This window comes from Podarcis bocagei, assembly GCF_964188305.1.
Source record: "Podarcis bocagei genome assembly, chromosome: 7".
Classification (NCBI taxonomy): domain Eukaryota; kingdom Metazoa; phylum Chordata; class Lepidosauria; order Squamata; family Lacertidae; genus Podarcis; species Podarcis bocagei.
This window is the reverse complement of record NC_138132.1, coordinates 34,620,765-34,635,760: the sequence shown is the minus strand read 5'-3', so window position 1 is coordinate 34,635,760 and position 14,996 is coordinate 34,620,765. Positions and strand designations below refer to the sequence as shown.

The 14,996-nt window shown below is 45.8% G+C and overlaps 1 protein-coding gene across 10 annotated transcripts in view; it reads left to right on the top strand.

Moving 5' to 3' along the window:
* The window catches only part of MACF1 (microtubule actin crosslinking factor 1), a 203,976-nt gene that overhangs the window by 113,731 nt on the left and 75,249 nt on the right, over window positions 1–14,996 (top strand). For all 10 annotated transcript variants that reach the window (XM_081203849.1, XM_081203847.1, XM_081203846.1 and 7 more), the window contains 4 exons: window positions 1,378–1,507; window positions 3,425–3,624; window positions 6,057–6,552; window positions 7,220–8,691. In XM_081203849.1, the coding sequence (XP_081059975.1) occupies window positions 1,378–1,507; window positions 3,425–3,624; window positions 6,057–6,552; window positions 7,220–8,691 (2,298 nt within the window). The remainder of the gene's footprint in view (window positions 1–1,377; window positions 1,508–3,424; window positions 3,625–6,056; window positions 6,553–7,219; window positions 8,692–14,996) is intronic.

The following is a 14,996-nucleotide window of genomic DNA, read 5'->3' as shown; positions in this document are numbered from 1 at the left end:
ATCATTTAAGTTGGTAGGCCGCCCTCCATCCACAGATCTCAGGGCAGTTCACAACATAAAAATGCAAGACCCCCAAAAAATACAAAATGCATAATAAAAGCAAGAGCAAACTAAGTATCCACCACCCACAACACATTAAAAAGGGCATTGGGTGTAATCAGCCGAAGGCCTGGTTGAGGAGGATTGTTTTCTCCTGGCGTCTAAAGGTGTATAATGAAGGCGCCAGGTGAGCCTCCCTGGGGAGAGCATTCCACAAGCAGAGAGCCACTGCAAAAAAAGGCCTGTTCTTGTGCTCCCACCCTCCGTTCCTCTCATGGAGGAGGCACATGAGGTAGGGCCCCAGATGGTGATCTCAGGGCCCAGTTAGCTTCATACGAAGAGAGGCAGTCCTGGAGGTATTGCGGTCCTGAGTCGTTTAGGCTTTATAGGTCAAAAGCAGCACTTTTAATTGGGCCCCAAAACTAACTGGCAGCTAGTACAGTCAGGCCAGTATCTTTGTAATATATTCAAATCATCCTACCCTGGTCAGTAACCTGGGTGCTGAATTCTGCACCAGCTGAAGTTGCCGAACTGTCTTCAGAGGCAGCCATACTTACAACGTGTTGCAGTAATCTGAGGAAAAGAAGGTAAATTCCTGACACCGGACATGGAACAAAGTTCATCTGATCTGTCAAAGAGGAAGGCCTGGCCAAAATAACATAGTGTGGCCCTAAGCAGACAAAAGGTTCAATGCTAACAAACACTTCTGAAGAGCCACGTATTTGTATTTTGTATTTGTATTTTAATGTATTTTAAAGATAACATGTCCCTTAATTGCTGACTGGATGATGGCCTTGCAGCCCTGAGAGTGCAAATTTGAAAATCTGCTACTGTAACCGACTTAACAAAAGTGGAGAATGAAGTACTGTCTCTCAGGATTGGCAATCAGTCAGAGTTGATCTGACTGGTGATACTTTACAAAGCTGAATTTATAAACCCATTTTTATGTGTTGTGAACAATTATTGTGCATTTTTCAAACTGACTTGCCCTGAGAGTTCATTATGTGGCTTTACATTATGGCCTGTAATATATTTCTGGTTATCAGTGGAAGTGTTGTTGGGTGTGTTGTCTTTTTCAGAAAAGTTCAAAGTGTGCTTATTTTATAGTATTTTCTAGATTCTGCCCTTCATGAACAGGCCCAGTTTGAAATGCATGTGGCACTTAAATCCCTTGGAAATGGCAGCTGTTTTTCTTCCCACACACCCGTCCACCCCACACCTTGAGATTTCTGCTGCTTCATCAGATCCACAAACAAACCATATTCTGTTTCTAAGAATAATAATAATATTGCAATTGTCTCTTGTGGCTCTCTCCCCTCCCCGCCCATGACCCTGTAGGCATTTCTGGCTGAGCTGGAGCAGAACGCTGTGAAAGTCCAGAAAGCAAAAGAGTCTCTTTCTGGACTCCTGGAGAAATATCCCGAATCACCAGAAGCAGGAAATTGGAAGCGGATGCTGGAGGACTTAAGTATGTGACCCAGAAACCTCTGAGAAACTCATCTGGGGCTGAGCAAGACTGAGCCAGTTCTAGAAAGGCAAAGCAGAGCTCAGCTGAAATATAGACTGTGTGGTGGGTGGTGCCATGGCAATCAGGAAAGGACTGTAGGCTAAATTAAAAGTGTGGAAAGCATAACAAGCAAGCCAAAGGTCCAGAAAGTTCTCTTAACTCTAGTGCTGTGGAAGTGAATGAGAGCTGGCTGCCTCAGATGGCAGATGCTGAAGGGCAGGGAATGGCAGTGAGATGGCAGACAGCAGCCTCCTTTGTGCCCCCTAAAGAAGCCTGCTACGCTCAGGATGATGCTGTCCTATCACCAGTATCAAAATAAGATTCAGCTACCAGTCCAGTCAGCATCTGTGTATGAAATGAGGGGTGCCATCTTGTCCTTGCCTGTAGAAGCAAAATGGCTTGTGCTGGCTGGGGAGGGGGAGTCATTTAGAAATTGTGTTACTGACGTTCTTGGGGTGTCATCAGATAAACCTCTTCAGTGGCAAGCAGGCCAGCACATCCTGCTTCTGAACAAAGCAGGCTATCACAGAGTTAAGTGGAGAAAGCATGTGCAGCAAGCAGAGAAGTGTGTTCATCAATCGGGGGGGGGTGTGAAGAGGCTGAGAGAGGAGGTGTGTCTTAGGCAGTTATCCTTGGTGTGAGAAAAGGGGCCATCCTAAGTGCATGTGTGTGGGTGTGCATTCATTTCCCACAGGGTTGGCCCAGTGGATTATTCCACTGGAATGTGCAGCTCTTTCCATTTGGGAGCTCTTGCCCCTCCCAGACTGAGTGCATGGTCTCTCTCCACCCCACTCCCTGTTCTACATGCAACAGAGGATCCACACTGGCTGGAGAGATGGAGTTGCACAAGGCCCTCCTGAGTAGTGTGTAGCAGTTGCAGACTCTGAAGCCTGCAGTTGTGGGCATGCCTTATAGTCAAGAGTTCCCTTACCCTCATATTTGGTTGTGTTTCCTTTTCCAGACTTTCCCTTGCACATCCCACTCCAAATCTGGGTAGAACGGGCTCATGTCCTGGCCAGTTTATAATGACATTTTATTTCTGAAGCAGCCAGAAATTGTTAGTTAGCACAAAGCATGATCTGGTTTTTGAATGAGTGTCAGAGCTGATTGTGCCTGTCAGCTTGCCCAAGCTACTGCAGTCTTACTGTTGTTATTTTGGGGGAATGCTGTGTGATTTCCCACCCCCACGAAAGATGAAGCCTGACATTTTAAATGTTTGCTTAAACTGTAATTCATATTTGCAAAAGAATATTGAAACTGCTTTATTTGCCAAAATTTTCCCCTGAAAACTTTTCTTTTTAAGAGCAGTTTTAAGAGCAGTTCCACCTCTGTTTGTTGAGAGAAGACACTCCCTGTTTGCATAGGAACTGGGCCCATGAAAAGCATTGTGTGGAATCTTTCCAAAAGTTCATGGAGGAGGCTCTGCCATTCATCTGAGATCAGGTGCACCACTTCATTTTGTGGGTAGGGGGAGCCCTTAGCGTGGGGGTAGGACACAGTGTGCACCTGCGTTAAATTTTGGGTTCAGTCTGCAGTATCTTCAGTTAAATCATGAGGGACAGACTTAACCTTCCAGGGGGCCACATTCTAGCCATACAGGGCAAGGCCACCCCACACTCACACCACACCCATATTCAAACACACATGCCTACATGCTGTGACGAACATGTCCCAACCACCTAGGTCCCATGTCACCTGGAGAGGGGAGACCTGGCCTCATTTGGCCCACGGGCCTGAGTTTTCCCACTCCTGCTGTAAATACATGATCAGGTAAGTCCTAAAAATTCCCTTAGAGGTCCGCATTCACCCGTAGCCAATGAGTCCTGTGGAAGCCTTTGTGGAGGGAATGTACCCAGTCATGGTGTTTCTGGCATTCAGATTCCAGGTGGGCACATGCCAACCAGGTGACAGCAGAGCGCCAGCAGAAGTTGGAGAAATCAGCCAGCGAGCTGGCCAGCTTCCAGGTGGCTGAGGGCCAGCTGCGTCCCTGGCTGATGGAGAAGGAGCTCATGATGAGCGTGCTGGGCCCACTCTCCATCGATCCCAACATGCTGAATGCACAGAAGCAGCAAGTTCAGGTGAGAAGCCAGCAAAGGCATTTTATGCAACCAGGTTGAAAAGTGTATGCGGTCAATGCAGGTGGAAGTGACTAAAAGAGTGCACCATGCTGGTCATCTGCCAGTGAGAGGGAACTGTTGACCTTTTGCACTGCACTGTCACCACTGCAGATGGCCTGAGCAATCGCAGCTTCTAGCCCAGCAATGATCAGTTGGTACAAGGGGCTGATATATTTCCACCCGTCCCCTGGCTCTTCAGTTTGAGCAGCACAGGGTGCCTGTCCTTGCCTACCTGCTTTCCAGCTCCAGATCACTAGCCCTGACAGAAGGGGTGCTTGTGTAGAAATGCTTAGTTTCATTGAACAGCAGGCCCATCTCTTGCATTTGCCTTCCTCTCCCTTGGATTATGAATCATGCTGCTAAGAAGAGGCCTGTAGGCAGTCAAACGCTCGAGAGGGTAGGATTGTCGGGAGATCTCCATGCTTATACAGTTTGACTCTCAGTCTGCAACTTGTTTATATGAACTGTAGCAGCAGCAGGACAAATAAGGCAGGGGAGTGGAATGTCTTTTGAATGTCATCATCATCCCTGACATTTTTTAAAGCTGAAATCCTGTTTCAAGCTGACTTCCCACAGCTTCTTTCCAGAAACTCTACAGATGGTTTATAGCAACTCAATATGCTTTTAGTTGTGTGTCAGCCAACCTAAACTCTTGCAGCAGACTAACTTGTTTAATTGATTCATCAGCTGACATCACATTCCTTTGCAGCTCATTGGATGTATCTTCCTCAATGAAGAGGACAGTTCATCTTTGGCTGCCTCATTGCTCAGACCTCAGCTTTCCAAGGAGCCTTGGACTTCCTTGGAAGCTTATCAGGGGTTTCTCATTCAGAATCAAATCAGGCATGGCAGGCAAGCTTTCGTTTACCACTTACCTTCCAGTGTGCACTCTCAGGGAAATGTTAGGTGTGCTCCAGGATCCACTCGGGTCATGTGAGGCTATCTGGAGCACTTGCAAGAACCAAGAGTGTGTCCTGGAACAGGGGTCAGCAACTGGTTGATCTCTCAGTTGTTCAACATTAGCAACAACAAAATGACTTTTCTCACCTAATTTAGGCTGCTGAAATGGAGATGGCTAACAGGGAGTGGATTTTTTGTGCAAAAGGACTGAGCTCGGAAAAGAATAAGCTCAGAGGCACCCTGGTATTTAATTCTAACCATGGGCTCCTCCAGACATTCTATTTATTCAGCACTCATATTAATTTGTTTACATCGTGGTTCAACTATGTCTGGTCTTCATTGTGTACTCCTTCTGATTTATTTGTATATATGCCATTTAGCATTTCTTCTGCATTCACCCTGATTTGCTTCCAGGGGGTTTATACATCTTCCTCTTAGTCAATCATTCATCCCACAGTTTTCCCCATCATTTTCTGTGCTGCAAAGTGGGACTTGTTTTATAAATTGGAGTTTGTGTAAAAAATGGATTTGTTGCACTTGGGTGACTGAACCCTTTAATCCACTTTAAATGCCCCAAATAGGGAATGTCTGGAGGCACCCTGCATGTCTTTTGCACCCGGCTCTCATTGGTAGATCTTGGGGTTCTGGTGAAAAAACAGATTAGATCCAACAAGCCTGAAGTCCACCTCCGCCCTAGAATCCTTTGCAGTGTATTGAGGGGTAGAACGTGTTCTCAGATTAATTAATGTGAAAATGGGAAGTTTGGAAACCACTGATATTCTCAGGAAAGGCATTGCTTACATCACATCACATATGTGCTGCTTGATTGTAAAAAACAAAGCACCTCCTAAGTGGTTTTACAAAAATTAAAAGAAACATTAAAGTTATCAATAAAAGCAGTTAAAAGCAAGTAAGGAGGCACCAGAAATTGTACAGCCTGATGTCAATGGGCAGGGAATTTCAAAGTGTAAGTGCTGCCACTCTAAAAATTGATTTATTGCAGAATGAGCATTATGCGGCACTTGTAACAGTATCAGTTCCACAGTTCGAAGCAGCTGAGTGGGCATATATAGGGTGATCCTATAAGTAAACTGGTCCCGGGCTGTTAATGCCAGTATATAATAGTAAATGGCCCAGTAGTAACATGAAGTCATTATTTTCATCAGGTTTAGGAAGGCAGCCATTCTTGGTCCCCTTTCGGAGCTTGATGTATGGGTACCCCCAACAAAAATTTAAAAATCTGGCTGTATAATTTGGAATTAATGTGATTTGGAATTAATGTGATTTGATTGGCCTGTTAATAAAAATTATATTAAAAAAAAAAGAAGGCAGCCATTCTTTTGGTGCTTTAAAAAAAGTGTTTTATTATGCAACCAAGACTGACAGTGCTATGGTTGCATTCTCCTTGGCTTCTTTCATCTTTTTTTTTAACCATCTTGGTCTCTCATTAAAAAACCTATGCATTGTTTCTCTACCACCCTCCCCCATTTTAGTTTATGCTGAAGGAGTTTGAGTCCCGCAAGCCCCAGTATGATCAGCTGAATGAGGCTGCGCAAGGGATACTCACCAGCCCCAGCGAAGGGTCTCCATCCATCAGTAACATGCAGGAGGAGCTCCAGGCTGTCAACCAGAAGTGGACTGAACTCACAGAGAGGCTCAACTCACGCTCCAGCCAAATCGACCAGGCCATTGTCAAGAGCACCCAGTACCAAGAGCTGCTCCAGGGCCTGTCTGAGAAGGTGAAGGCTGCTGGGCAGTGCCTGAGCACCCAGTCCACCATCAGCACCCAGCCGGAGGCTGTGAAGCAGCAGCTGGAAGAAACGAGTGAAATCCGGTCCAACCTGGCACAGCTGGAAGAGGAGATCACGGAGGCTCAGGCCCTATGTGATGAGCTCTCAGTCCTCATTGGGGAGCAGTACCTGAAGGATGAGCTGAAGAAGCGCTTGGAGACAGTGGCCCTCCCTCTCAAAGGGCTCGAAGATTTGGCAGGTATGGAAATGAATCATTTGAAAACATGGGGTCATCAGGTACTATATAAGACCATTTGCAGAATTTAGAAACACAAACAGCATTTAGTCGAGAAGGAGGACTCCCAACAGCCAGGAAAGTTGTGTGGGCAATAAGGACCCAATAGATCCTTGGCTCACCAGATGTGATGAAAGGCTTAACCTCAGGGCCACTCCACACATTATGAAGCAAACTCAGTGTGTCACCAACACAGGCCCAATAGGAAGCCCCAGCCAATGCCACTTCTCAGGTGTATTTTTCCCTAACGCATGAGTAGAAGAAGTGGGATGGTTAGCTGGGCTCCATTTTGTCTTTCTAAAAAGAATTGGAATGCCACCCCATCCCATTTTGACCACTGCCTCTATGTAAATGTAAGGTCTAGAAAGCTTTTTTTAAGGAAACAGATGTTCTGGGGATCCTACAGAATCAATTAAATTTCCCTGAATAGACCCTATGTTCTGTGATTTGTAGCTTCCTAGGTTTATAAGAATGCCTTACCTTTAATGGTATACCAATTTGCTTTTTCACTGAAAGGTGCTTATTTACAAAGACTGGAATGTAGGTTTGTGCATCAGGAACATTAGGAGAGGTTCCTAGCTTTATGAAATGCATGTCTTAACAATGTATTCCTGCCTCCTCCAATTTTCAGGTGACCGGATGAATCGATTGCAGACAGTGCTTGCCAGCTCCCAGCAATTCCAACAGATGTTTGATGAGCTCCACACTTGGCTGGATGACAAGCTGAGGCAGCAGGCACAGAGCGGGCCTATCTCAGCTAAGCTGGAGAGGCTGCAGTCTCAGATCCAGGAGCAGGAAGAATTCCAAAAGAGCCTCAACCAGCACAGGGGCTCCTATGAAATGATTGTGGTAGAGGGCGAGTCTTTGCTTCACTCCATTCATCCCGGCGAGGAGAGAGCCAGTTTGCAAAGCCAGCTGGTCAACCTGAAAGCAAACTGGGAGGAGCTTAGCAAACAGATCACAGACCGACATGCTAAACTCAAGGACTGCTTACAGAAGGCTCAGAAATACCAGCGTCATGTGGAAGACCTTTTCCCGTGGGTGGAGGACTGCAGGTCAAAGATGCTAGAGCTGGAAGTCACTCTGGATCCAGTGCAACTGGAAGCCACACTCCTGAGGTCAAAGGCTATGCTGAGCGATGTGGAGAAGCGCCGCTCCCTTCTGGAGATGCTGAACAGCGCCGCTGATATCCTCATCAATGCATCAGAAATGGATGAGGATGATGTTAGGGATGAGAAAGCGGGGATCAACCAGAAGATGGACGCTATTACAGAGGAACTCCAAGCAAAGACCGGTTCCCTGGAAGAAATGTCGCAAAGGCTGAAGGAGTTCCAAGAAAGCTTTAGGAACATTGAGAAGAAACTAGATGGGACAAAGCATCAGCTGGAAATCTATGAGGCTCTTGGCCCACAGGCCTGCAGCACTAAGAACTTGGAGAAGCTGAGAGCCCAACAGGAAGTTATCCAGGCATTGGAACCCCAGGTGGATTACCTGAGGAATTTCACTCGGGGCCTGGTGGAAGATGCTCCAGATGGGTCCGACTCCTCCCATCTCTTAAGTCAAGCTGAGGTCGCCCAGCAAGACTTCAAAGCAGTCAAGCAAAAAGTTAACGAATGTTGTCAACTTATGGAGAGCAAGCTTGAAGGGATTGGCCAGTTTAATAATCATGTTCGGGAGATGTTCTCTCAGCTGGCTGACCTAGATGACGAATTGGACAGCATGGGCTCTGTTGGGAGAGACATGGACAGTCTGCAGTCTCAAGCAGAGGATGTCCATGAATTCCTGGGCAAACTTCAGAGGCTGAGGCTGGATATCCAAGCTTCTGAAGAGAAATGCAGGCAGATGTTGGATGATGAAGGAAGTCCCGACCTCATAGGGTTGAAACGTGAGCTGGAGACTTTAAATAAGCAATGTGGCAAACTGAACGAAAGAGGCAAAAGTCGCCTGGAGCAGGTGGACACAACGCTGGCTCGCGTCAAGGACTTCTATGACAAACTAAAGGAGCTGAACTACATGACAGCCACAGCCGAAGACAGCGAAGCTTTGCAGTGGGTCGTTGGGACAGAAGTGGAGGTCATCAGCCAGCAGCTGGCAGATTTCAAGGTAAGGACCTGGCTATGTTGCAGGTAGCTTCTGGCTAATGCTGAATCTACTGATGAGTTGTTTTTAATGCTGCAACCCACCCTGGGACCTTAGAGTGAAGGGCCTGCACTGCTCCATGGGTGAAAATTCCCCCTGTGCTCATTCTTTTTTTCCCTTTCCTTTTTGCCATATATGATCTTTCAGCTTACCTTAGCAGTTTTTATACAAACAAGGAAGATAAAAGACTTATAGAAATAGTATAATCTTATTTTTAAAAGACCTTTATCACTTGTTTGTATATCACTTGTTTGTATAAACATGGCCAGCTTGGGCAGAAAACAAAGAGCACAGGGTGAATTTCCATCCGTGTCATTCTCCCTGGGTGACTCTTTCATTCACATGAGCAACTTGTGTGGTCCAATTTAGGAGGCTCTTCATTCATTAAATCTTAGTGTATACATGTATTGCAACACACTAAAAACTTAATATGTTGTGCTTAAAAAACATCTGTCCCTCACAACCCACAGCGGTTAATGACCCTCCACTTATTTGGATTACTTATTCTAAATATTTAACTTGAATTAGGTTTGAATATTTTAACAGCTCTCAGCTGCCACAGGTATTCTGTGAAAAGGCTCTTGATATTTGGAAGCATGTGAGACATAATGAGGGACGCGGGTGGCGCTGTGGGTTAAACCACAGAGCCTAGGGCTTGCCGATCAGAAGGTTGGCGGTTCAAATCCCCGCGACGGGGTGAGCTCCTGTTGCTTAGTCCCTGCTCCTGCCAACCTAGCAGTTTGAAAGCACAAAGTGCAAGTAGATAAATAGGTACCGCTCCAGTGGGAAGGTAAATGGCGTTTCCGTGCACTGCTCTGGTTCGCCAGAAGCGGCTTAGTCATGCCGGCCACATGACCTGGAAGCTGTACGCCGGCTCCCTCGGCCAGTAAAGCGAGATGAGTGCTGCAACCCCAGAGTCATCCGCAACTGGTCCTAATTGGTCAGGGGTCCCTTTACCTTTACCTTTAAGACATAATGAACTGCACTTTTGTTACTTTTGTAGTAGTAACTCCTACACCACAGAATGAGAAGTGAATCAGTTAAATCATCAAATAATTCTGTATTCTTCTGCTCACTCCATGGGGAGGTTGCCAGAGGCTTCCTTGTATGACTTGGTGCTCTGACCTTACCTTCTTCATCCAGTGGGGGCAGGAGTTTCTGCCACAACCCAGCACTGGACGCAATTCGAATTGTTGAACCATTCTCAATGCAGAGATGCCACAGTTTCCTCTGAGGAAACAGACTGGCTGTTGTCCCACTGCAGAGCCTGGACCCAGATCAATGAATCACAAATCATGGAGGAACATCCTCTGAGGGTGTGTCTTTTCTACTTTAAACAAAAGTCTTGCTGGCTGCAAAAGTGAATTGTTCTTCAGAAGTCTGAGAAATGCTACTCTTGAGGATGTATTGTTGTGCAAGAACTCTGAGCCAATTGCCTTGTTGGGCTTGCTGTTTGTGGCAACTGACTTGAACACACAACTTTTCCACTTGCCAGGAAAGACAGGGGACGTTTTAACAATCTCAGTGAATCACACCATGAATTGATCTCAGTTGAGCATCTGGTGCTGACTCAGTTAAGCATAAGGCTCTGGACTCCTCCTAGCCTGAGTGCCTTTGATTGGAAACTGAGATTGAGCAAACTTTACATTGAGAAGGAGCTGTCCTCTAGCTGTCCTGGCTGATATGGAAAAGTTGGGAAGGGGCAAGGACTGTGACTCGGGTTTTCTGTGTGAAGAGTAGAAGGCTTTGAGGACCCTCTGTAATTTCACCCTTGATATGTTTATCTATTTAATAATTTCTGCCCAACTATGATGCATAAATCAGGCAGGGTGCATTATAACAAGTAAAATTGCAATTGCGGGGAGAGACAATTAAAAAAGCTATTTATTTATTATACTGGTTAATATTTAGAATTTCTAAGTGATGTACATAAAATGATTTTTTTAAGCCATACAAAGAATAAGAGCAATTATAATTCATCCTAGAATGCCTACCTTAAAATGCTTGCTGAAACAGGAAAAGTGTTTGTCAATCACCTCAAGTTTGGTAGGGAGGGGGCCTGTCTAATCTCAGTCAGGAGCAAGTTTGACAGGGTTGGGGGTCCACAATACTGAACTGCATGGCCGTATCTGATGGCATACAGAGCCTGGGGAGTGGACTCCCCAATTTTTCCAGTTCTAGTAACTGGTAACGTATATCATCTGCACCAAGGAAATCCTAATCCTTCAATCAGAATAAATTATTATTTTTTATTAAACTTATTAATTTTTATTTCTTTTACAAAAGCAGCTCACAATAAACACCTACATTAAAACTGACATGAAACAAAATGAAGAAAAATCTAAAAAGTGATCATATTTTTAAAAGACAGGATTAAAACATTATGTGTATGCATCATTTGAACATTATGTGAAATTTGTTGTGCTTCCAAGATTTCAAGTTTTCAAAGGATAGAGAGGAGGGAGATTATATTGACTAACTATGGGTAGCCTGTCTGGTTCTGGGGCTGATGGGAGCTGTAGGATGAAGACTATAAACTATTGAGAACACTGCAGGTCACCTAAGGCTCCTCTGCCCTTCCACATCACACTCCTACCTGATCTCTGGAAGTCCTTATTAGGTTTCACCAGGCCACTTCACAAAAGAGTCTCTGAAAGGTCTAGAAAGTGCCTGAAATTCTGTTCAGCACTAGCAGCGTGCTTTTTTCTAGAAAAATTGGTGCTGGTATTTGCCAATACTCACCATGAAGTTGTTACAGTAAGTGTCCTACTTTTTAACCAAAGATGAAGAAGTGCTGGTAATTACCAGGAATACAGAAGGACTGCATAACTTGCTTGTTCCTGATGATGATGTTGGTGGTGGTCTCTTGCATTTCCATGCGCTCTGGTTTCCGTCACAGTGTTCCGTTGCTCCAGAAGTGACTTAGTGACGCTGGCCACATGACCCGGAAAGCTGTCTGTGGACAAATGCTGGCTCCCTCAGCCTGAAAGCAAGATGAGTGCTGCACCCCATAGTCGCCTTTGACGGAACTTAACCATCCAGGGGTCCTTTACCTTTTACCTTTATACAATAAAAAGTTTCAAATTGATTTGACAAAATAACACCACATAAAACAATTTAACTCATAAAGCAATTCACTCAGAGTTGGTGATATGAGGACCGGGTCACTATGATAGTTGTCCTTCGTCACACACACACACAAAAGGAGAGTTTAGATACCTCCTGAACTTGCTGCGGGGGAAAGAACTTTGAATGGTTTCCCTCATCTGCATGAAATCACACCCTGGGCTTGTAAGTGTTTTCCTTTGGGACAGAGACTGGAAAGGCGCCAACTCAGAAGCTTCGCTTTCCAGAGCTTGCAGCAATTCTGTGACTTTCTTCTGCTGTTCTCATGTTGCAGAAACCGGGATTGGCAGCCGGCTGGCTGATAAGGGGGATCTGTGTTGTGCTGAGCTCACAGGAAGTTAGAACAATGGGAGGAAAGGATTTGTCTCTGTCGGCTATATTTATACCCACAAGAGGGTCTGTGACTGGGCAGAGCTTTCTCCTGAGGCTCATTTCCATAGCTTGGAGAGCAGAGTATCCCCCTTCTCAAACATCCTATGAGTGCAAAATTGGTTTACCTTCTCCTGACTTTACCTTCACCACCCTTAAATAAAAACCCCAAGCTTGCTTTATACCTTGAGTTCCCTATTGCAGCATTTGCAAATCTGGTGCTCTCCAGATGTTTGGTGCTGCAACTCCCATCAGAATCAGCCTATGTAAGACAAGAGGGCCCTCACAATCTGATTTTTCTTCCTTTTGCTTTTTTTGCTCTGGTCTGTTGCCCCCGCTGCTGCTGTCGAGGCTGCAGATTGGCAGAGGGAAGTGTTAAGAAGGGAAGGAAAAGGCTATCCTTGACACAATTTGCAGTCCCACCCCCCAAACTATCAAAATAGCCGTTCATTTCTTAGCGTTTAGATATGAGGCAGGTGCTTAGTGGGTGGTGTGAGCAACGTGCAGCCTTCCAAGTGCTGTTCCCAGTCACTGAGCGCTCTGTTATTCCTGTCCTGGAGACAATTCTTTATATCCTTTGAAGGCTGGCCCCAGGACCGGCCCAATACATTTTGGCACCTGAGGTGAACCACAAAATGGCACACACCACCACCAGGGAAGAAGGGGTAAGTGAACAAGAGTAGAGGAGACCAGCAGCAGCACCCATTCACCAAGAGGATGCTATAGAGGCAGCGGGGGGGGGGGGCAGATTTTGTCTCTAAGGTGTACACTTCAGCTGTTGATGCCACCATGACAGCAGCTGCAGGGATGCAGTCCTTGGAGGCTGGGTTTGCTGCCCTCCGAATCCTACCACCTGAGGCAGTTGCCTCATCTTGCCTTATGGGTGAGCTGACCCCTCCTTATTTTATCCTCCAAGCTTCTTCTGTGAGGTAGGCCAGGCTGAGAGCTGGTCACTTGCTCAAGGTCACCCTGTGACTTTTATGACGCAGCAGGGATTTGAACTCTAGTCTCCAGCACTCTGACCACTACACTGTGCTGATCCTCCCAATTGCTCATTGACCTCTCCTATCCCCAACTGTTAGCACTTGACTGTGGGCAGCTGAGCATCTGTAGCACCTATTGCAAGTCCTCATAGGTTTGGGGCCAGACTTGGAGAAAACACTGGGACAGATTCACTGGAGAGCCAAAGGCAAAGCCAGTTGCTCTCCAAAGTTAGTCCAAAGGGGAAGGACTGGAATGTGTGTGCAGGCAGAAGGGCAGCAGTGGGGGATGGCAGGGAGACAAACCCAGAAGTTCAGAGCCTGGTTCTTGCTCAGGTGCAATAGGTCAGGCCTCACCTGGAAGTATTTACAGCCTGAACCAATATACTTGATTAGGTCCCCAAGAGGGCAATACTTGTCCTTTTCTACATGGCCTTCGTCCCTGGGCGGCTCACTCACGACAAGAACAGCCAGGACACAGAGCAAGAAGGCTGCTGCTGGCACAGCCTTTCGTATGCTTTCACGTTTGTGATGCCTCAGGTGAAGTGATGGCATGAAGGGGGATCTTTGCTAGGGGAAAGAGTCATGAATGTCCCTGGGACTCACCAGATCTGGAGAGCATCAAATTCAGTTTTGGTTTTGTTTGGCAGCTTAGACAAGTCACATCTGCTGCAAAGACTTGCAGCCAATAACTCCAGAGTAAAATTGCTTCTCAAATGAAAACTGCCAATACTGAATTAGTAATAGCATTTATACAACACTTTTTGTATTTTCAAAGCACATTATCTCTGTAATCTTTAAACCAGTCCAGTGGTATAATTAGTGCTAGTATATTAGAATTATCAGCCCTTCACCGACAATTGCAACAATTTGGAATTCAGTATTAAAAGTGGTAAGAAAAAAAATTATGTCACAGGAATATAAGCCTTTGTTACTGCCCCATGTTGCAGATGTGGAGCAGAGAGGAAGGGGAGAATTATGCCTTGCTTAACGCCGGCTAATGAGATAGGGGCAGAGATGGGTTGCTGCTGACTTAATCTCAGCTCACCAAATCCACCCCAGGCCAAATAGTGTTGATATGATTCATGGAAAGTGCTCAGGCTTGGACTCTTGGTGAGTTTTGTGAGAGAGGGACGGATGTCCCTGGTGAGTGCTTCTGCTCAGTATTTGAAACTCCCATTGTTCTAGGCGCATTTTGTCACAGGGAATTTCATTAGCGTGAGCAGTTTCTGAGCTCTGGGTGTAGTACTACACCTAAAATTTCAGATTAAAACTGCAGAGTGGAAGGAAAGGACGACCTTTTTCTGCCTCCTCACTTCCAGCTACTCTCTGAAGACTGGAGAAGAGACCCTCTTAAGAATGTCAGGGGGGTGGGCAGGGGAAGGACTAAACCATGTGAAAAATGAACATAATATTTTAGCTGCAGTTCATTCATTTTCAGCTTTGTATTCTTGTTATAAAAAAGCACACCTAGGCATTCCATTGTTGCATCCATAACCTAGGTTTAAGGTGCCATTTAGCTCCTAGCTTTCATACAGTATTTCAGTTTCTAACACTGCTTCTGCTGTCTGAACTTGGTTGGTGCGGTCAAAAAGGTGTGCTTGGTCTGTGATGAAGATCACAGTCGGTAGGATGCTATGGAGGAGACAGGGCTTGTGGCTTGTGCAGACTTTAAAACCTGAACCCTGTAGGTAGAAAGTTATGGAGGAGGGTAGGTTAACACTGGGATGGACGCCTGCAAGCAGAGCTGCCTTGGTGTTCCCCAGCAGAATCTTCTGAAGAGTCATTGAGAGG